The sequence below is a fragment of the Vulpes lagopus genome, chromosome 11, assembly GCF_018345385.1.
Source record: "Vulpes lagopus strain Blue_001 chromosome 11, ASM1834538v1, whole genome shotgun sequence".
NCBI classification, from domain to species: Eukaryota; Metazoa; Chordata; class Mammalia; order Carnivora; family Canidae; genus Vulpes; species Vulpes lagopus.
In genome coordinates this window covers 37,654,452-37,679,150 of record NC_054834.1, presented here as the reverse complement: position 1 = coordinate 37,679,150, position 24,699 = coordinate 37,654,452, and the positions used below count along the sequence as shown (strand labels likewise).

At 34.8% G+C, this 24,699-nt stretch overlaps 1 protein-coding gene across 1 annotated transcript in view; it reads right to left on the bottom strand.

Annotated features, from left to right (window-relative positions):
- Positions 1-24,699, bottom strand: part of USH2A (usherin) — a 689,554-nt gene that overhangs the window by 559,691 nt on the left and 105,164 nt on the right. The window contains exons 11-12 of the mRNA XM_041722698.1: positions 5,426-5,621; positions 1,398-2,039 (exon numbers count right to left, since the gene is read on the bottom strand). Of these exons, the coding sequence (XP_041578632.1) occupies positions 1,398-2,039; positions 5,426-5,621 (838 nt within the window). The remainder of the gene's footprint in view (positions 1-1,397; positions 2,040-5,425; positions 5,622-24,699) is intronic.

The following is a 24,699-nucleotide window of genomic DNA, read 5'->3' as shown; positions in this document are numbered from 1 at the left end:
CATGTGGGCCATCTGCACAGCTCTCAGTAATTGTCCTGTTTACTGGTATACCTACCACCCTGTTCCTACCTTAAGGACTGGTCCCTAGAAGTCATGCTTCTTTTTAGTGATCCTGACACTCTTGGCCATAGCGAATTGCCTTAGGCACAGCCACCCTAACAAAACTGAGTCCATTAGAATTTCCTTCTTGGAATTACCAGAAAGTAGGTAATTAAGTCTTTCTGTATTGCTAGAACAGTAATGAGGTAGACATTTAACCATGCAGAGAGGGAGACAGAAACAGAGTGTGTCCTTCTAGAGAGAGAGAGAATATGGTAATGATTAAATGATTGAATTAATGGATATGTACCAATGGGAGATTTCTAGTACCTAAGTCCTGACTGCATTGCTCCATATCAGGTTTAATGGGACAGTCAATGATAATATAGCCCCCATATATGTTGAAACTGGTTCAAATTATTTTCTGATACTTATATCTCAAAAAGAATTAACTCCATCTCATCCCTTTGGATTTCTTTGTCCCACTGACCAATGTAAAAGGAAAGGCATGGCTCAACTCTCCTAAGCTGGATTCTTTGTCATGGCAAATAGGACTTCCATCCTATCCATTTCTGGCAAACGAATCTCCCTTTTGCTTGGTCCCTTGTTCCTTTTCACAGGCTCAGATAACTCAGAGCTGGTTGTATAGACAGAACAACCATTAGCACAGCTGTTAAGTAACTAATGAACATGTATATTTATCATGATATTATGATGGCTTTATTATACAGAAAGTATATTGTTTTAGTAGATCATATAAAGGCAAGGAGAAAGCTATAGATAGGGTCCATCTTCCGGTTGGCAAACCCATAAAAAGATGGGTACAGTGAGACTAAACAGTAGTCTCTTTTGTCAATTTGGTGGCATTTAAAAATTCTAGATAATCCTATATGGTGCCAGAACATATAGCCCATTTAGTAAAAATATTTGGTCATATTTATTCAGAAAATCAGTTCATCATCTGAATATTTGGCATGGTATACATAATTAACCCAAGTTTTCCTTTCTCTGGGAAGCAAACTTTATCCTTGCTTTTATTAGTTTAGATTTTGTTCAGTTATAGGAAGGGGGTTTACTTCAAGTTGAGAAGTTAAATATAAGTTAGTCTCAATTATAAAATGTCTGATTGACTGGGATTCCTCTAAAGGGTCATCCCAAATATAACACCACAGATACACCAAATAATCTTGAGCATATTAAATAGTTATATCTGCATTTGATGATAATATAAGTACAATAATGTTGTTGGAAGTAAATTTTTTAGAAGTCCCAACCCCAAAACAAAGAGGAATCGTCTGATATGGGATAATGAAAGGAAAGTCACTGTGCACTGAACATGTAACACATTTCTTTCTTACCTGGTTGACACTGATTACACCTTCTTCCTTGCCGATTAGGTAAGCACAGGCACTGGCCACTGATTGGGTCACAAATGGTGCCTGGTAATGTCCCCAAGGAGTCACACTCACACATCTGGCAGCCTTGAAAATTGCCACTGGTCAAATTGTACCTGTGAGGCACACACTGATTACAGTGAAGACCTGTTACTCCTAATTTGCAAGGACATTGTCCTGTTGATTTGTCACACAGCAGAGAGCCATTTACTGTCCCAGTCTTATCACAGTTACAAGGCAGACAGAGGAAAGAATCATTTTGCTGGAGGTAGAAGTAGCCCTCCAAACATTCATTGCACTGTCTCCCTCCAACACTGGGCTTGCACATGCACTGCCCTGTCTTGGCGTCACAGACAGTCCCAGAGAGAGATCCAGCCATGTCACAGTCACAGGCCTTACAACTGGTGATGTCCAACCCATAGAAGTGTTCTCTGCACGTGTCACACTGAAGTCCTTTGGCTTCTTTCTTGCACTCACACTGCCCAGAAAGCGGATTGCAGAGTTTGCTCACTGAGCCATGGAGGTTGCACTGGCAGGGCTCACATCCGTCATCATTAAAACTTCGGAGAAATTTATATCCAAAATTGCAATGATCACATCTAAGCCCTGAAGATAAAATTTGTTTAAAAAAGTGAAAATGTGAATTTGTTCGCGGTTTCAAGACAAACAATGCTGCTGCCAACGTTTAAGGCAGACACAAAATGTTAAGTGTTTTCTCCCGGGCGCTGCCATAGAGACCTGGTCATATACTCAAAATACATTAATGGTACTTACTTTGGCAGTCATATATAACTTTATTTCTGTGACATGCCTTATGAAATTTTATTACTTAACATATAGAGAAATGCTTACTGCAAATGTTGCTTCCGTTTTATATACTGAAGCTCTTTAACAAATATTGCAACTATTATTTTTAATTATTTTATGTTAACAAAATGCTCGTGCAAGAGACAATGAAATTTTCAAAGCTACATTGAAGAATTACATATTACCACATTAGTTATTTTCCCGGAAATCAGATGATCCTACAATGTTTAATAAAATGTTAAGCTGATAGCTATTTTTGTGTAATAGTATCTATACTTCTGAATATCACACCTTTAATAATTAATATAAATAAAACTTATCCGGAGCAATTTTTGTTTCAATGCTTTTATATGCCCCTATATTTTATTATTTTCAATTAATATAAATTATGCTCTCCTTGGCTCATAAAGCAATCACATCGCTTGTCATATTGTGTGATTCAGGACATTCCTCTTTAAACACTAAGTAAATTCTGGTGTTGCATTACTTCTATTTAAAGGAGTACGTATATACATTTCACAAACAGAGAAAAATGTTTTATCACCTAAACTTAAATCTCTGACAACTTAGGTTAGTTTCAGAGAGAGTATTAAAAGGAAAGAGTATAAAACAAAAATTTTTGAATAGTAAAGGTTAAGATGCAAAATGCTTCCTTTAGACAGTTTCTGCATATCTGTGGGTTTAAATAACTGACTACGTGGGGTTGAATCAATGGAAACATTTATTTCAAGCTATGATCGCAATAAAAAAAAATTAGTCCTAAAATAACAGTCAAAAACACACTCAGGAACTCAGATGTAGAAAAGCATTTCTTAAACTGGAAGGAAATGCATAATATATATGTATATATATGGATAAAAATTCAAGAACTCCAATGGAAGGCAAGTTCTTTAACAGTGATGAATGACTCACCTAAGGCATATCATTTAATTTCAATAAGGAAAATAAAAAAGGACCACTATTGCTGCAAATTTTAAAAATAACTGTATTGTTAACAAGAATTATGACTCATTTTGAACTATTAAAATTGGTCTACATGGATTCATATCATATCAGTTTTAAAAATATGCGCAGTGCTTATTTGAATATGCCATACATATTCCTGACAGGCAATCTATTCCTAACGATACTCAGGAAGGCCTACAGGGCATCACATTCGGTGTTAACAAGTGCAGGCGAGTTAGCACACTTGGCATTTAATTCACATTCTTCTCCCTTTTTATTCTAGATGAATGACCTACTTTAATAAAATTATTGGTGCTAATGTATTTTACTGGTGATAGAATCATTAGTAAGATTTAACAGTTTTGTTAACTCTCACAGTTTGCTTTCTGAAGCGTATACAACATACACTGGTATTTTCAGCTTTCTTTCTTATTAACAAGGTAAAATTGAATGAGGGCATTTGCTAATCTTGTTAGGAAAAGAAATGAATTTATACACATATCGAGCTTACATTTTTATTAAAAATGCTGGATGTACAGAAATAACTAGAAATAATAATATCACAATGATGATTTAATCTTCAAAAATATATGTATTTATGTTTTTCTGCAGAAAACTATCTGGATCAACAAAAACCATAAATGGCAGGGAGGTCATAACAAATTCTAAGTAAAGGGTAAATTTTGATTTACCCTCTTTTCTTAAGCTCTGGGATTTAAGCATCACAGGAAAGATTTCATTGATACAGAAAAATAAACATTTCATTGTCTTTAACTTCTCTCTTCAATTTTGTTTTCAGATCATGAATTTAAAACATATATCATATTAAGGAACAAAGGATGACACAGAGATTGAATTCAAAGGTCTTGGAATTCATTTAGCTTCACAGATAGCACTTATAGAGAGATACATTGCTCTTTACAAGTTACATATTATTTTTTCCCAAAAAGTTAGTTTATGTAAGCTTGAAATGCATAAAGGCAAGCTGTGTTAAAGGTTTTGATGTAATCTTTCTTTAAACCAGGGAAATCTTGTGTACTATCATTAACCATGTCGCTATTTTTTTTATTAAACTAAAATGAAATGCTTGTCTGGTTGAATTGTATAAAGTGAGGTATGGATATCTACCTATAGAAAAGATAAAGAATTAGCTCCAGAGTTATAGTACAGAAATGAAAATGTTCTTCAGAATATGTTCATCTGTATGTGTATATATATATGTATGCATTTGTGTGTGTGTGACTGCCAGGCATGTTTTCATTATTATAAGGTTCAGGTTAGTGTTAGAAAAACCACGGAAGACTTGGTGTCTTGAATGACAATAGAAAGGCAAAGGTCTTTTTTAAACTTCCTATGTGAACCAAGACATGTTCAGTTAAAATACAAGACTCACTTCATCAGGAAACTTTCCTCTCATAATATTCTCATATATCAACATTTCAAAGTGCATTATGTACATAGTGCATTTTGGGCACTTGATAAATTTTGTCCTTATGTGGCCGTGGTTCCCCTCAAAAATGCTGGATGTAATAAATTGCTATAATCAAATCTAATTTCTGAAAAATACCTGTGGGAGTAACAAACAAAAAAGCAGGTCTTGTATAAAAAAAATGATAAATAACACCGAAGGTAGCTGTTTATTATAATCAGCTTGGCACTGAATTACAAAATTAAAATTATGTGGCCTTTTATAACTAACCCTACCACTATACATGATCTGTGGAATTATGTTGACTTATTTTGCATTTCATAGGAACAGTTCAAAGAAATATAATAGAAAAAAAAATGGAAAGATTTATCACAAAGGACCCTGTAGCACAGAATATTTTGAAAAAAATCCATTTATTTTGGTCTATTAAGAAAACTAGCATGGAAATGATTTGCTTAGAACTCATTAAGTGTAAAACATTTTGAAAAAGTGCTAATTTTCTAAAAGAAACATCTATGCAGTAAGCAAATTATATTTTTCTATGACTTATTAGTACGGGACCATGTGAACTAATGCATCTGCAGAATAAAGAAACTTCTAAAGGGTTGATTAAACTAAGCTTCAAGCTGTAGTTTGATAGAATTATTAATTTAATCATTTTTAGACAGTTAATTTCATCCAAATTGTTTTTTTTTTTCCAGCTTGCCTTGAGCCAGGAAATTTGCTTTACTCTCCAGTTAAGAAATCAAATAGAGAATTTTATTCCAGATGGTAATAGAGATGTGACTGTAAACTTTTGCATTACACATACCAATAACATTTGCTTTGCACTTGCACTGGCCTGAATTTTGGTGACAGGTAATATCTCCATCCACTGTCCCAGAGGTACTGCAGTTACAGGCACTGCAGCCATCAGGATCCGACTCTTGTAGATTGTAGAATCCATTTTGGCACTGATTGCACTGTCTGCCAGACACATGTCTCTTACAATTACACTGGCCTCCAATCTAGAGAAGATACAACATTTTGTAGAATGATGAACGTATCTATTTTTAGATAATTTGCTCATTAGGTACAAGACAGGAAGGGAGGGAGGAAAAAACTTTAAACAGACAAGAAGGTAATAAGGTACTTTTCCTCCTGACACAAAACATGGAAAGCTTCAGCAGGGTGAAGATATAGAACTGAATGAAAATAAACCCCAAAGAAGTCAGCAGCATGTGACTGAAAGTGAAAGGTGGAATTAAGCACTAAAGCACCAGAGAGAAAAAGCAAAATATAGTCGTGTGGAGATTGAAAATAGAAAAGAGCCAGCAGTTAATTTGGTCTCACGCTTTTACCTCTCTGTTTTGCTCCCCCTCACCTACTATCCCGTTGACCCAAACTTGCTTGATCCATGCCAGGTACTTAAATTAAGGACAGATCTTTCTACGGGAATATCATCCTGTCAAGGTCTTTACAATGTTTAAAATAAAGTTCTTTGTTAATAGAACCATTTGTGCCTCCGGATACAAACCCTGATGACTCTAACAACAACAACAAAAATTCTGCTTTTAGGGATATTTCAGCATATTTATGGTTCATTTGTAACATGACTTAGTCACTTTTGGTATATTTAGCTGATTTATAGTGCGGTAGAAAATGCAAAAATAGTTATTTGTTTCAGAGTACTGTCAAGTAAAAGAACAGCTGAAAAAGGAGCATTCTTCTCAAGCTACTGTTTGAAAATGAAATATACAGAATATATAATGCTTATCTACTATACATAAATAATACTATGTTCGTTAAAAAGAGATAATTAAGAGCCTAAACTTTTCAGAAGGGAATTGTGCATATAAAACGTGAAAAATATGAGAAATTTAAAAATAACTTAGGACTTGAAAAAGAGATGCCAATGTAGACATCAAATCAAATCTCCTAGAAAGTCACTGGCATTTCTCCCCCTGATTTCCTTTCACACAAACTGAATCTAGCTCCCCACAACTGGTGGCAGGGTTGTCACAAAGGGAAGTAACCTACATGTAGAAAGGTATGGCTTGATTTACCTTTAATCGCAGGTATACTCAAAAAGATCAGGTTGGGATTCAGTTACAAAGATGTAGAGAAGGTTTTTTAATTAAGGAATTTTAAGAAATCTATCACTGCCTCATTTTCCTCATCTGAGTTATAGGGAATATACTGGAATCATTATTTAAGGATAAAATAATTTATATGAAAATGTTTAATACTCTGAAAAATAGAAGTGTATACATGCACCAAGTGTGATTGTACATAATAATGCACCTTGGGCAGCGCCAGTGGCTTGTGGTTTAGTGCCGCCTTCAGCCCGGGGAGTGATCTTGGAGGCCCCGGGATCAAGTCCTGCATCAGGCTCCCTGCATGGAGCCTGCTTCTCCTTCTGCCTGTGTCTCTGTCTCTTTCTCTCTCTCACTCTCCCTCTCTCTCATGAATGAATGAATGAATAAATAAATAAATAAATAACTAAATCTTAAAAGATAATAATGAACCTCAATATCAAGGATATATATATATATATATCCATAAAAATATGCAAAGACCTTGAATTATCTCTTTGTACCCAGCTACGTTCCCTGTCTCCACTTTCACTGAGTCCCATGGAATCCAGATCATTACTCAAGACAGAGATTTGATTTGGTCTGCAAAAATATATGGCATTTATTGATGGGTATGTGTTTTATATAGTCACAAAAATCTAATAGATCTCTGATTACACGCTCTCCTTCAAATAAGATAAAACAACTTTACTACCATTTCCAGAACCTACAAGTTTGTATAATACATATAAATTATACTTTCTTTAAGTAAGCTATTCCTTAAAATGTAGTTTAATAGTAAGTGATAAAAGCTTTTTAGTTTTATAAAAAGTTTTCATTTTAATCAGTTTTTCAAAATTCACCTGAAAGTACAAATTTACTTCTACACAACTCAGCTTTATTTATTTTTTAATATTTATTTATTTTTATTTTAGAGAGAGAGAAGCATGCACATGGAGGGGCAGAGGGAGAAGGAGAGAGAAGCCTCAAGCAGACTCTCCGCTAAGTGCAGAGAGCCCAATGTGGGGCTGGATCCCAGGACCCTGAGATCATGACCTGAGCCAAAATCAGGAGTCAGATGCTCAACTGACTGAGCCACCCAGGCACCCTCAGCTTCATTTATATGATGGCATATAAATCTACTTATATGCTAAAACCAATTCTGTCCACCAAGAAGCAGAGAGAAGGGTGTGCTTCTCCCCTTTAAAAATACACTTCTAAAAAGTCAGATACCACACTTTTCTGTTTCTATGCTTTTTGGTAGAATACTTTTACACTAACCCAGTTAAACAATATAGCCCTGAATAAGTCTCAGGATGAAAGGCACAACAGTAGGGACTAAAGTTCATGATATTATAATAGTATTGTATGGTAACAGGTAGTAGCTAAATTTGTGTTGAGCACAGCATAATGTAGATAGTTGCCAAATCACTATGCCATACACTTGAAACTAATATAACATTGAATGCCAGGTACACCTCAATATAAATACATAAATACATACATACATACATACATACACACACTCCTATAATTATTATCCCCAGGAAGAAAAGTTGTATTCACTTAAAAACACAGAAAACAAAAAAGTCTTAAGAAAGAAACAATATAAGAAGGAAGTAATACATTAGGCAAAATAAAAATCTCAAGAAGAGACTGAAAGAGAAAGTTGAGAAAACTCTTAAGACTAAAAAGGATAGAGATGAAAAACAAAACAAAAATAGAGCATTTCCAGAAGGACAAAAGTAGAAAAAAAATGAGAGATGAAGTTGCCAAAGAATTAATACAAAATAAGTATTTTTCCAGACATTAAGCAACAGTTTATTTTTTTAATTTTTAAAATTTACTTATTTATGATAGTCACAGAGAGAGAGGCAGAGACACAGGCTCCACGCACCGGGAGCCCGACGTGGGATTCGATCCCTGGTCTCCAAGATCACGCCCTGGGCCAAAGGCAGGCGCCAAACCACTGCGCCACCCAGGGATCCCTAAGCAACAGTTTAAAAGGGCTCACTATATGCTAGCAAAATTAATGGGGTGGGGGGAATAATATACATATAATCCCATAAAACCTTCAAATACCAGAAATAAGCAAAAGGTACAAAAATTTCCAGCCAAACAATAAATCCCAGATAAAAGAAATATAGAATATCACTGAAGTGTTCTATAATATCATTGTAACTCAGAACATTATATAATAACTTCCAAATTATGAGTAAAATTATTTGCCAATCTGGAATTCAATACCAGGCCAAACTATTTGTTACCAATGCAGAAAAAAAAAAAAGTCATTTTTCAGATTTGGAAGGATTTAAAATCATACTCTCTCTCTCTCAGGAAGCTAATGGGAGATATGATTCCACAGATAAAATAATAAACAACAGCAATGACAATGCAAGGCATGGGATCAAGGAGATGAAGATTCAGAAGCATGTGGAAAGTCTCAGGCTAATAGCTGAATAGGAGGCCCAGACAGCCACTGGTCCAGATTAGATCCAAAGAATGGAACATTCAGAGAAGGGGGTGGGGCTGTACAGATGGAATAATTTTACTTGGACATATTTAAAAATTAAAAAATCCTTATAATTATGCATGTAGCAAAGATGTCAGCATTTTGAGGGAAAATTAGGGACAGAGGTGAAAAAAGCTAAATGGATATAAGCAAAGGAATTATTCAATATTAAATTATTGTATCGTTATTACATTATTAAATATAGGCAGAATAAAAGATGATGTCTCATAGACTCCCCAAGCTCCATTACAATGGAAGCCCCACAACAGTAGGAGTTTCAGCCATTTTACCACTTGTGAAATGCATGACACTTAATTTTACAGAAAAAGAAACCAAATCATAGACAGACAGGTAGGAAGTGGCCTACCTCCCAAATCCATGCTCATGGCCACCATGTTAAATTCACTCTGCTTGTGATAAGTCACAAATCTAATGATAGAAGCAGGAAGTCAAGGTAATGGCCTTTCCCCATGAGGAGATGGACAGATGGGTGCACAGAGCAGAATCAGGCAAGCATTCCAGTTATCATTTTGTGAATTTCTCTGAATAGCCCTGATGTTTGCTAATGGCTGCTATACATTGCCTTGTGATCACACTCAGGACTTCTCCATTTTGGGCCATACCACAAAAGCCTGCTGGGTCAGGCTATGCAGCACACAGCCCATTGTGTGACGATATGAACAAAGAATTTGACAAGGATATTAGTGACAGTCAAAAAGAGTAAGATTCTGCAATAATTCACTTTTTCAGCTCTCTTCTACATTAAGAGATGAAATTCCGTCAGGGTGAATTCTTTGGATAATCCATATATAATTTCGGATATATATGGATATAATAATCCATATATAATTCCGTCAGGGTGAAGGCTTTGGATAATCCATATATACTTTCTTTTGTGTTTAAGAAAATATGAAGTATGATTTCAAAATTAATAAATTGGGTGAACACAGCCAATATTTAGCAAAGGCTCTCTATGTAATAGACAGTATATTTTAAGTAACTTAAAGCAACACTTTTAAAACAGCAGAAATAGATGTCTTCCTATGTACTCATTTGCCTGGTGGTAGAAAAAAAATCTACTGTGGTATAGATTATATGTTCTCACTGAACTCACTAACAGCCAATGAGATGATGTTGCCAAGCAGAGTAAGAATTTGAAAAGCAAACTCAAAAGTTTAAGAACAGGAAGTCTATCCTGGAAATTAAGGTGGATTGGAGGGTATTGTTTGAACAAAAAAGAAATACAAATGAGGGCAAAAAAAACCATCTTCTAAGCAGTGAGTACATTCTTTAGAAGAGTCTTTTCTTTTATAGAGACTATAGACTTTTCTTTTGTAGAAATTCTTTAACTTGTATTTTCCCTGTTGAGGAACTCATGGATTCACATAATTACTCAATAAATGTTTGCTCACATACAGTATGCACCTTGTAAGTCATATAAGGTGATATTATAAGAGAAATACCTCCCAGTTCCCACCACTTCTTCCCTCAGAATTGCAATCAGTACCCAGCATGTACGTATAGAATGATTTCTATGAATATGTTCCTCTCCCCTAACCTATTTAATTAAACTATCAAATTAATTTTCATCCACAGCAATTCTGATCATGATACTCCTGTGGTATTTTGTAGATGTGTTAGATTTAGAGAAGAAGAGGACACACTTTCTGTATAAAATAAAATAAATAAATAAATAAAATAAAATAAAATAAAATTTGTTTTGATTTTTATTATCACTAGGTGCTAGCAATTCCAAACAATCCTTGTGATACATTACTCTTCCCCGTTGGGTGGACTGCTTCCACTGCCCTCTCCATACTAGAAACACCACTATGTCACTTCTGTGCTCATGGGTATTCAATAGCTTCCTATAGCTTACTGAACAAAGTCCAAATTCCATGATGTTGCCTCAACATGCCTCTCTAGCCCCTCATAATATATGCTACCTCAGTGACAGCATCAGAGTTTCTATAGGAAGGGCTGGATGGAAGCAATCTGGCTAGAAACATTGCACACGGATTTGTCTTGCAGCTATGTTTGCCTTTTCTCTTTTTCATTTTGCACTACATCTGATCTCTGTTACAATACTGAATAGAAATTGTAAGAAGAGGAATGCCTGAGTGGCTCAGCAGTTGAGCAACTGCTTTCAGCTCAGGGCATGATCCTGGTCCTGGGATTGAGTTCTGCACTGGGCTCCCCACAGGGAGGCTGTTTCCCTCTCTGCCTATGTTTCTGCTTCTCTCTCTCTGTGTCTCTAATGAATAAATAAATAAAATATTTTTTTTAAAAATTGTAAGAGAAAACGTCCTTGTTCTATCCCTGATCTTAGGGAGAGAATGTTTAATGTTTATTGTTAAGTATGATGTTAGCTGAAGATTCTTTGCAGATGCTCTTTTCAGTTTAAAGAATTTCTCTTCTATTTATAGAGTGAAGACCACATTTGTCATGAAAGTGTTTTGATTTTTTTCAAAAGTTTTTCAACACCTATTGAGATTATTTTATGGGATTTAGGTGGTTTATTGCATTAACTGATTTTCAAAAATTAAACCAACCTTGCATTCTTGAAATAAATGCCAATCAATCTTGATGTGTTACCTCATTGCAGGACTGACTTGCTATTATTATTTGGCATCTATGTTAACATGGAATGCTCAAATGGACTTATTTTTAAATGGTTTGTCAGGTTATGGGATTATTGTTAGGTAGCCCTCACAAAATGAGTTGGCAAGTGTATACTTTTCCTCAGTTTTCTAAAAGTTTATATAGGACTGATAGGATTTATTCCTTTATGTTATCACAGAATTCACCAGTGAAGTCATGTGGGCCTGAAGTTTTCCTTCTTGATAGGGGAATTTTGAAATTTGAATTGTGATTACAAACTCAATGTCTTTAACTTATACAAAGTATTCAGATTTTCTATTTCTTCTTTGGTTTGTATTAATGTTCTATTTCTTCTCGTGTTAGCTTCATGTTAGCTTCCCATTTCATCAAAGATATCAAATTAGGAGAGAGTTATTCATGTTATCAAGATGTTTGTAGAATACGCTGTGAGGTCCATTTTTTTTTTTTTAACAATTTCTAATGTTGGTAACTTGCATTTTCGCTTCTTTTAATTGATGAATTCCTTTTGAAGGAACTTTGAGTTTATTCATTTTCACTACTTTGTGTCCAATTTCTATCTGGCTGATTTTTCAGCTTTCCTTTCCCTCTTTCATCTATTTATTCTGTGTTTCATTAGCTTAGTTTTCCTTTCCCATCATCAGTCTTGTGGTTCAAGAAATAGCTTCACATTGATGCCTGGATGCTTACCTGATGAACAGTCATTTTATCATTCATTTCTACTTGTTTAGGGCCTCTTTTCTGGTTTTCTAAGAGACTTACATTACCCATAACAAACTGAGTTTGGATAAGTACAGGAAAAGCTGAGTTGGTGCAGCTGAGCAATATGGTGAGTAGGTGAAAAGTGGAAGGAAAGATAGGCTTTGATGAATAAAGTAGGTTGAAAACAGAGGTGAAATGGGAGCCATGACATAAGATGGCAAACAACAAGAACTTTCTTGGGCTTGCCTTTTTCCCATATATTCTATACATTTACATTAGGCAATAAAAGCTGAAACAGACCCCAGACGAATCAGGAGCAATGATTATATGTCCACAGAATCCTTAAGCTTTTCCAAATCCTAACATACCAACAGAATTAAATAGCAAAATAAAAAAAAAAAGTCATGAATATTTATAACAAAACTAGGTGACCAGCTATCCCGAGATACCTCCAAAAAAGTAGCAAGTGGGAACAAACCATCAATAGTCACAAGACCTGCATGGTATCACTATCTGTGGGGGAGAAAGCAGAGAGAAGTCACAGAGCATATAACTTCTGGAGGACCTAAAAACTAGAGAACCCAAGTTGTAGTGCACCAATTTGAGAATGGGCAACTGAATCTGAAAAGGATTTCATTGACCCAGCAGCAGTGATTGCAAGAGATCTGCAGTGGGAATTAAAGTCTGGAGTAATCCAGTTTCCATGAGCTTTCAAAACAGACTAACCAGGGCACACTTCTATGGCAAGGCCCCACACTTAGCAGAAATTAATGAGAGTGGGCAGGCACAACTGACAGTTAAAACAATACACACCTAAAGACAGAAATCCTAAAGTCAAGATGGGTTTGTCATTGGCAATGAAAAAAAAAATAAATCTTTACAAAGTTTCTTTTAAAATAATGATAGTAAACAAGGCATTTCAGGCAAGATCAATTTAATTCATTGGTTTCTGTTCCTGTTATTCACTATTATGTACACCTTGACTAGCACAGTGCCTGGTACATCATAGCATGCCTAAGAAATATGTTAATTGATTAAGTAAATCAATTAAAGTCAGTTGTTATGTAGCTGAAATGTATCTAGAAAACACTGTCAAATATAACAGGAGTTTTAAAAACACTTTCTACTCAATTTTGGTAGAGAATTATAGACTACATGCTCCAAATTCTTCTTCACTCAAGTAAAAAAAAAACCTATATATTCATAGTTTTCAAAATATTCATCTCAATCAAGCAATAGCATTTTTAAATACTGAAATTTTTGGAATACACAAATCTACAACATATATTTAGGATATCCCAATGTTGAATTTTTTGATTATCCACAACCAGATAACTCAGACCTATAGAATTAAAAATCCCTGAAGGTTGAGCCCAGGAATCTGGAATCTTCATTTTTAAAAAGTTCACTGGTAAAAAAAAAAAAAAAAAAAAGTTGCACTGGTGATTCTTATGAACACTAAGATTTAAGAATTAGTGCTTTAAGTACTTGCTACCTATTCTATCACTGCTCTAAGTCAAGTACTCCTTGGGACTCAGTCTCTTTTTTCTCCTGAGTTAATCATGCATCTCATTAAATAATTGACAAGTCCATCACCAAGCATCAAAGAAACACCTTCTTCCTGAACTGAGTCAATACTGAAGTATTCATACTACTAATCATCTGAATGTAAATTCTGATAATATACTAATTTTAGCAATTTTTAAAAAGCATTTATGAAACATCTAATCATTTGCAGCATTTCTGGTGCTTTTAGGGAAAAACACTATCTATCTATCTATCTATCTATCATCTATCTATCTACCTAATCTCCATCCATCTACCATCTGTCTATCAATCAATCTTTACCCAGTATATTTTCCCTGCTAGGAGCTAGCTCAGCCCTGAGATGTGGACCCTAAAAACTACTCATATTTCTGGTATAGATACTTCTTTCCTTAAGCTTCTGATTCTCTTAAGAAGAAATGTCCACATTAATATAATAGGCTACCTTTGTAAGATACTTATTCCACTTCAAAAATAAATAAATGAATCTGCAGTGGTTTCTGCCACATATAAATATCACGAATTAGAGAATGCCAAGTGAATAATGTACATCATAATACTTGTTTCCATTTAAGTGTTTTGTGATACTGCTGTTTATCATCTTGCTCAGCTGTCGAAAATACTCATTTGAAAAGAAAGGCTCCGACATTGGTGTAAAACCAAGATGTGTTTTCTTTTCCATTCTACAATGTCTGTCATTTGTCAGGCTGGTCTATTTTTGTAGCTTCCCTTCCCCTCCAAAAGGCAGTTCCGAGAAACTGCTTTCCAAACTTCCCCACCACAATCTCTAAGGAGTAATGCAAAAAGGTAAAATACTGAAGCATGCGCAAAGTGATAGTAGGAATGGAATACATTTTTTCTCAATACTTTGAGTGTTCAAGATGGAAAGAGTGTAAAGAGGTTTCCCACACACTACTGTTCCCAGCAATGTTACATACTTGAATGGTTTTAAGAGGAAGTACTATAATTACAATCCTTCTAGTTCTCAAAAGGGTATAATTTCATATTGCATCATCCCCCCCCCTTTTTTTTTTTTGGCTGATTTAGGTCTCTTTCGCTCAGAGATTAGAAGCTATAACCTGTGAAAGATGCATGCAGTATATGTCACCATGTTAAATTAGAACATTTCATAAATGTCATCTGAATGCCACAACTATACAGTATAGTCTTATTATAATCTGCTGCAAAATTAATATAGTAGTTATTAACAATAAAGTGTAATAAAACAATAAAGTGTTTTGATTTTATCAATATGAAATATCTCACAGTAGCATTTAAAACATATTTTCCAACATGAGTAACTACATTCTCCATGTCGAAAGTTAATGTTGTACAGAAATATACTTTTAGGAAAGTTAACTTATTTAACAATCATTTTTGTTTTATTTTGGTAAAAGTGATCAAAGTTGTGGTGAATTTACATAATAGAATGCCTGCTTACTATTATGTTAGTTTGCTGAACCAGTGAAAAAGGAAATCTCAAATATATTGAGAGGAAGATGTCCATATGAGATGATAAAGAAATTAAATAAATCAGGCCTAAAAGAAAATAGCTCTACCAAATACTCATATTAGCTTATTTGTAATATAATTTGCTGAATCTTTGGGATAAACTAAGTACTAAGAGAGCTATGTTACCTCTTTAATACCACCCAAATCTCCATTTGAGAATTATATCGGTTCCAAGAAATTAATTTGCCAATTATGTACACATTTTTATTTTCCTAAATATTTAGAAATTCTAAAAAATGGTCAGGATTAAATTAGTAGGATTTGGAATAATCTTGAAACAAATGGATGTGTTTCCTTCCTACTTTTAGATAGTATGTAAATATCCAGATGAGCAATCAGCTGTGGATTCCTCTTATGTCTCAGTGCTAAGAACAGATGTTTAACTAAGACCCAGCATCTCTAACCTCAAGTTGAGCTTTAGAAACAATATGAGTCTTGAATTTCTGCTCTACCCCATTATTACTTGTGTGATCTTGGAGGAGATACCTAATTTCTCTGAGATTCTGTGTCCTTAACCACACAATGGATAAATTAATAATTCCTTTACCAACTTTGGTAAGGACTGAATTGATTGACTAAAAGTGCTTGGTATAATCCTTCACACATGACAAATGCATAACAAATAGAACCTATGAGATTTTACAGACTAGTTTTTATCCTCATGCATTTTAAGCAATATGTCAAATACCTGCCAATCTGTTTCACATTTCAAAATGTGGGACTCTAATACACAGCACCAAAACCACATGCAGGTAGATAAAAGTGGAGACCAGTCCTTCAGCTCACCAGTAGTTTAAATATTCCCCAATCCTGCATAACACTGAGGAACCTAGCATCCTTGCCACCGGTTCTCCCTTGATACTGGGAGTGCATCTGCCTCTGGAAATGATCAGCACATTAGTCTGGCAGGAGAAAGGAGGCTGCCTACAATCTGTCCTGCATGAATTAGTATCATAAACACATACACACACACACACACACTCACACAAACACACAAAGGGTCAGTGATGTATCGAGTATTTTTAAAAATAAACTTACCATACCTTTGTGTATACTGATATTGAAATAAATGTTTTCACCTTTTAATCATAACCCCAAGAAGATACACACGCACAAACACACAATACACACACACACACACACACACACATATTGCCATCCTACGGTGGTTGCCCTTGCTAAGTTTTAAAATACTCATATTTTGTTTTTCTTAATAAATTTATTTTTTATTGGTGTTCAATTTGTCAACATACAGAATAACACCCAGTGCTCATCCCGTCAAGTGCCCACCTCAGTGCTCGTCACCCAGTCACCCCCACCCCCCGCCCACCTCCCCTTCCACCACCCCTAGTTCATTTCCCAGAGTTAGGAGTCTTTCATGTTCTGTCTCCTTTTCTGATATTTCCCACTTATTTTTTCTCCTTTCCCAAAACCGCCTTCAAAATCTATAGTCCTTAAGCATCCTTGATGCACTATTGTTCTTTACACTTGCCTCCACAGCTGGGAGCATCTAGAAAGGCCATAGTTATCTTCTCATCCACTTGTCCCTGGGGCTTCTCTCTCACACGTACTCATGAACAAGTATTTTTACCTTACATGCAAGCTGGTTCTCCTTCCATCTAGATCCAAACCTCCTTTGCTGATAGGTGCTGACACAGTTTTAGCAGACCAACTTCCAACTTCTGCCTTGAACAAGGTCCACTCCCAAGCAGACCTCCTTCCAATATTGATGGTCTGGTAATCCCAAGGTGCTGATGAGGTGCTATATTCTCAGGGTTTTCATTAAACAGAAGTCAATGAGTTCTGCACATAGAAGAGAGTGCCCTTCCCATTCTTGGGCTATTTCTGTCATGTGAGCTCTGAATAGAAATGGCTGGCTCTCCATCAATATCCATTCTCCTCTTTCCTAATACACAGTTGTAGTTAGGAAGTGTCTCCCTAACCAGGGACAACATTTTCCTAGCCTTCCATGTAACTAGTATAGCCATGTGACTAGCTCTCACCAACAGAATGATAACAGAAGGGATGTATGCCTCTTTTGGACCAAAACCTTCAAAAGGTGACAGTTGTTTCTCCACATTATCTTTTCCTTTTTTAGAGGAAGGCAGAGCCGCACAATGGAAGTAGGTTATGACCCTGAACTGTCTTCTGGAGGAACGCCATCAACTAACCTGGAACAGCTCCCTTGGAGGGGTGAAATGCACAGAAAATAAACTCCTATATTGTTTGGACCACTAGTAACTTGGGGGTCTATTTGTTACATCTGTTTAGGTTATCCTAACTCCTATCAGGTAGTAATGCAATGGATCTTGCATATTATCCCCATACGTGTTAATTGAATCAATATCTAATTACTACCTAACATCCCTGCCAATTTCATTTTCACTGTTGAATCTAGCCCTAAGTGCCTGGGATGTTACTATTTGGTCAAGTTTTTATACTGTAGCCCTTGGGATAAGCTCATTCCCAAGGAGATTACGGGTGTGTTCAAACACACATAACTCAAATTAGGCTGAGGGTGGGAACCTCACCTGTTATATCTCCATCCACTTTACCTCCAGGAAGTTTGTCATAACCTTGTTTCTTGCATAACTTCTTCAGTAGAAGCCTTTATTGATAGATCAGATCCATGTTCCCCTTTTTTTTCTCGTTTAAACCCTAGCATCTTTATTCCTATCCTTTGCATCTGGCCTTCTACATTCTCAGGTTAAACAGTTAATACTCAGCTTTCTAGATGCAAGAGAAATATTACTACTCATCTCTCCTGAAGTCTCTGAATGAGAGACTACAACTTATGCCAAAGTTTTCATGTCTTTCTTTAAGTTCTAGGCAACCTTCCCATCTTTCATACCCTTCACCATCCTAATGTTTATAAGCCAATATCCATACATCATACTATTCAGGGTCAAGCTTTTCAGAGGCTGAAGAAGTGTGCATTATTTCTATTTGTACACCTTAATATGTGGGTAACACAAAATATAAGGTAATATATTTCGGGAAAATTCGCACAGTGACTTTTTGACATGTTTTGGTAATTGATGACAAATACCTAGTTCTGAGCAGATGAGAAAGCATTGATGAACTGCAGGAAATGGTACATTATGTAGGGAAAGTATAGTCTGCTCCATTTTTTTAATGTATTTCCTTGAAAATTATCCCTCTGGCGGAACAATCAATTTTCGTGAGTAGGGTCCTTATTCCTCATGATTCCATCTTCTTTAGGTCGGACTTGGAAATACTTCCTTCATTGATGCCTTTCCATTTCATCTAATTCATTTCAACCCCTAGTCTCCTGCCTTATTAATCTATTTTTTAATGTCTCTTAATCATCTCTCTCTGTTCTGGCTCTATTGCAGCAGTCTACTGATGCCTTATTGAGCATTACCATCAACCATTCTTCTTTCTTTTTATATAATTACACCTATATTTTCAGTTTTCAGCCAACTTTCAGATTCCCTTACTGTTTTTTTTTTAATCACTTAGATTTTCTAATTCTGAGGACACAGCTTAGAGTACAATTTGACTATAATTTAACAGAGGCTCAGTCATATGGGAAACATAGAAACCTATTTGATTTTAAGATGGGATTCAGAAGATAGAACAGAGTAAGCCCATTCCTGTCCAGTTATATATACTTGTGCATAAGAACACACTCATGTTTATCCCCTTTCTCACACACACACTCACATCCAGCTTCCTTTGCATATGCACCTTTGATAGTGTTTTAACAACTTGGTTATTAAAGAGTGGTCCAAAGATCAGCACAATGGCATCACCTGGGGACTTTTACTAATGCAGAATCTAGGTCTTCATTCCAGACTTCCTGAATCAGAATCTACCTTTTAAAAAGACCTCTGAGATATTCACACACACATGATAAATTTGAGAACTGTTCTGGGTGGCCTCCCATGTCTTGCCTGTTGCAGCTTAATTAAGTCAGTTTCTCAGTCCAAGAACATAGCAAAGTAAGAAAGAAAGAAGGTAAGAGGGATGTAGAAAATCCCAAGCACTGAATGTGTGCTTCTTGAATGTGTTCTACATGACTGAAGCCGTGAGTCATACTAGGGACTTTCTCTTAAGTGTTTTCACCTCATCAGCATTACCTATTTAGTTGGCTGTAGCAGGTACTCCAGGAACATCAGCAAACATATGAAGGGCAGGGGCGGTGGATGGGCAGATTGGAGCCAATTTGTCCCCACCTTGCATAAGGAGCAGACTGGGATCTCTCTACATATGTACTTTAAGTTTAATTTCTAAGACCCTCCTCCAATACCTCAGAATGCTTTTTTTAAAAAACATCATCCAGGTGTGGGGCTATTTCTATTTCATCTAAACTTAAGTCACAGTAGATAAGGAAAAAAAGAAAGAACAGTCAACCTCTGACTCAGAAAAGATGTCAACTCATGCACTGAGTTCAAAGGAAACAAGAAGGAAGTGCAGTGATATCCCCAGAAACTTGCATTACATGTATCTGTACTAATAGCCAAGGCTGGTTTTAAGATAAATGGACCTACTTTTCCCAAACACAGAGAATTTTCATCTTTTTTGGCTCATGTACAGCTTTTGGGTCTGATGAAGGTACTGACAACTCGTCCCTCAAATAAACATAAACAAACAAATAAATACACAGACACACTACTACATACAATTGAAAGATATATATGGATGCCCTAAAACTTATCCATGGTAGTCCAGGGATCCCAGGACTCTATAAGGACTCCACAATAATAGTAATGACTTTTTTCCATTTCCCCTTCTCCTATTAATATTAATACTATTAATATGCTTTAGATGTTCTATCTGTCTTAACTTTGGCATCTGTATTTTTAGGATTTAGTGACTCAGAGCATTACTTCATGCCATTCTCAAAATCTTGGCACTCACATGAGGAAGAATTATAACATTTCTTATGGAAGAATAAGGCAAACATGCCATATCTTATGAGATTGGATTGAGTTTCAAATGACAACTGCCAAAGGGAAAGTTCCCTTCCAGAACACAGAGCGCACGACACAGTCACTCAAGCCATTTGGGGCTGGCTTGTTTCCTAAGTTATTATAACAAAATGAGACTTGAACTACTGCCTAATTTCCTTGTATCCTCCCTAATATTATTAAGGATTGCAATTGCATGAATTTTTAAAATGTCCTTGAATTCAATTTTTCAGTTTATAATCCTGACATTGTTGACAACTTTTTTAGTGTGTATTCTGTTATCCCATTGAAAATGACAAAAAACATGTTTTGGAAATCTCTTATTATTTAGCCAAGATGTACTTGACACTATATTTCCACACCTATAATAATCCATACACTTTGTGTCTGTACTCGGAGTATGAGAAAATAATATAAATCAGGGTAAATATGAATGTGATTTAGAGATAGACAATAATATGCAGTTTTTAAATGCACAAACAGTTCTATCAGTGTATCTACATTTAGCTTGCTATATTTCCTCTATGTCTACATACCAGGTTTAATGAAAACTCTCTTTATTTCTATCTGACAATAAAAATTACTAACAAAGGAAATTAGGGAGAGAAAAAAGTAAAAAGGGAAAACGTTTTCAAAACAAAGAAAAAATGTTAATATTTTAAAGCATGTTTTTCCTTTTATGCATTTTAATAGATTTTTGTACATGGAAAAGATTATACAGAAGCATCTCTTAAAAGGCTTTTTTTTTCTTCTTGTCCCTCTTCTTCCCCTAAGTCAAAGTACATGGTGTAATATGTCAGTGCTTTTTTTATTTTTATCATTGAATATATCTCATTGAGGGGTTATATCACATTTTATCCATTTATCAGGTAATGGACATCTGGATGATTTCTACATTTCATCATTATGAATAAAGAAGCCATGAATGTTACAAATAAGATGATGTGAGGATATATATTTTCATTTTGCTTGGGTGTATACCAAGGAGGTAAAGTGCTGGGTCATATGGTAAACCTACATTTAATATTTTGAAAAACACAAGACTATGTTGTGATAATATGAAGTAGGGATCTAACTTCATTCTTTTGCATATACATATGCAGTTGTCCTAAGATTATTTGTTGAAAAGACTATTTTTCACTTACACCCTTGTCAAAAGTCAGCTGAATAAAAAGTGAGGTTTATTTCTAGACTCTCAAATCTATTGTAGCTATGACTGTAAGTATGTATCTGTTTTTTAAAACTACATTACACTGTCTTGATAACTGCAAAATTATAGTAAATTTTGAAATTGGAAAGTGGGAGTCTTTCAACTCTATTCTTTTCCAAGATTGTTTTGTCCATTTTTAAGTGCCTTGAATGTCCTTATAAATGTCTACAAAGAAGCCAGTTGAGCTTTTAGAGGGTTGTGTTGAATCTGTAGATCAGTTTGTAGAGCATTAGCAATATTAAGCTTCTAATATATGAACACAGGATGTCTTTTCACTTATATAAGTCTTTAATTTCTTTCAATAATATTTGTATTATAAGAGAATGTAAACTTTGGACTTCTTTTATTAAATATATTCTTATGTATTTTATTCTTTTGATGCTATTTAAATGAAATTGTGTTCTTAATTTCAAGGCTGTTCATTGCAAGTCCATTGAAATACCACTGATTTTTGTATATTAATACTGTATTCTGCAACCCTGCAGAGCCTTGCTGTTTATTAGTTCCGATAGCTCTTTAACGGATTCCTTGGAATTTTTTGCCTACAAGATAATGTTACATGTAAACAGTGGTAGTTTTATTTCTTCATTTTTAATCTAGATGGTTTTTATTTCATTTTCTTGCCTAAGTTTCCTGGTTAGAACTTGCAGTAGACTGTTGAATAGAAGTGATAGTAGGGGACACTGTTGTCTTGTTCTCGATCTTAGGAGGAAAGTACCCAATTTTTCACTGAAGTTTTTTGGTTGTATTACTACTTTTAGTTCTTACTGGTTATTTTTTGGTACTCTAAATAACATACCTAAAAATAATAAGTTGACTTTCTACTTGAAAGATAGAGACAATAACATATGTTAAGTTTCTTCTATTTCTCCTTCTTAATTCATCACCCCCAAATTTATATCTCTCCATCTACAGAAATTCAATTTTATAGTATTTTTCTTTCATTTCATAGCCATTCTGTTTTCTATTCTTTGTCTATGGGTTGAGCTTTATACCCAATATAAACAAAATTGACTGCCATTTTGGCATAAAAATATTATTTGGGGAATATAAATAATAGTGAAAGGGAATATAAAGGAAGGGAAAAGAAATGTTGGGAAATATCAGGAAGGGAGACAGAACATAAAGACTCCTACCTCTGGGAAATGAACTAGGGGTGGTGGAAGGGGAGGAGGGCGGGTGTTGGAGGGGAATGGGTGATGGGCACTGAGGTGGACCCTTGACGGGATGAGCACTGGGTGTTTTTCTGTATGTTGGTAAATTGAACAGCAATAAAAATTAATTTAAAAAAAAAAACAAAAAAAATATTATTTATCACAAAACAAAAAAAATGATTTAAAGAATACAGTTAGATCCTCAAATATTTACTTAAAGCATGCTTCAAGACCACAAAGACCACTAGATTATTTTAAAATATATTTTACCTTTATTTATTTGGATCATAATTATCTATCATTTCTTATGTTTCATGTTATTCTTTGTTTTGTACTTTTTCATTTTGTATATGAAATATTTTAATATGGATTTCATGAGTGGTAACATTCTGACCTTTATCAATACAAAAAGGGAGTTTAACCTAATACTGAAGTGATAGTTTGATTCGAAGTGCATATTGAATTTTCCTTCAATATGTCTTCCCTTGGAATTTTTAAGGTAATTCTCCATTGTCTTCAAGCTATGTTAGTTCCTGATGATGTCAATATGATTATATTTTTTGTATCTGTGTCTTTCTTTTATATATATAATTTTATTTTGAAATAATTTTAAGTGCACAGAAAGCTGCAAAAATAGTATAGAAAAGTAACATACTCTTTGCTAACTTTCCCCCAATGATTACATTTACACACTTATAGTACACTACCAAAACCATGAATTTGACATTTGTATAATGTGTCTGTATCGTCCTATGCCATTTTATCACATGCGTATGTTTGTATAACTACCATCACAATCAAGATGCAGAACTGTTCAAACACCACAGTGATCTTCCCTGTGATATTCACTTATACTCACGCCCATCTCCTTTCCCTCAGCATCCTTAACTTCTGGGAACAGCTAATTTGTTCATCCTTATAATTTTGTTTGATAATACTACATAAATGGAATCCTATAGAATATGACTTTTGGAGATAGGCCTTTTTTTTTTTTTAATTTAGAATAATGCCCTTGAGATCTATCCAAGTTGTATGTGTCAATGGTTCTTTTCTTTGTATTTCGGAGTAGTATTCTGTGGTATAGATGCATTACATGTTGATCACCCATTCACCCACTGAAAAACTTCTTAGCTGTTTCCTTTTCTTGACTATTATACATAAAGCTGCTATTAAAATATATTTACAGGATTTTACAGACATAAATATTCATTTCTCTGGAATGAATGCCCAGGAGTGGAACTGCTAGGTGGTATGATAAATGTCTATTTTGTTCTTTTAAAACTCTCAAATTATTTTTCAGAGTGTCTTGACCACTTTATATTCCCATCAACAATATATGATCCAATTTCTTCTTATTCTTGCCAGTGTTTGGAAATGTCACTCTTTAGTTATAATAGTTGCACTGTGATGTCTAATTGTAGTCTTAATTCGCATGTCTCTAATGGAAAATGTTGAAGTTTTTTCCTAAAATTATTTGCCATCTGCATATTCTGTTCAGTGATATATCTCTTCAGGTTTTGACCATTTTCTGATTAGATAGCACTTGTGTTTTACATTTGTCATTTTCTAAATGCTGAATTCATTATATATTCTAGATATGTTTCTTTCTTATATATACGGTCTACAAAAATTTTCTCTCAGTCTGTAATTTGCCTTTCATTTTCTTTTTTTAAAATTTTTATTTAAATTCAATTTAGGTAGCATTGAGTGTATTATTAGTTTCAGGGATAGAACTTAGTGATTTATCAGTTGCATATACCACCCAATGCTCCATACATTCAGTTCCCTCCTTATTGCCTTTTCATTTTCTTAAGAGATTCTTTTGAGAGCAAAAATTTTAATG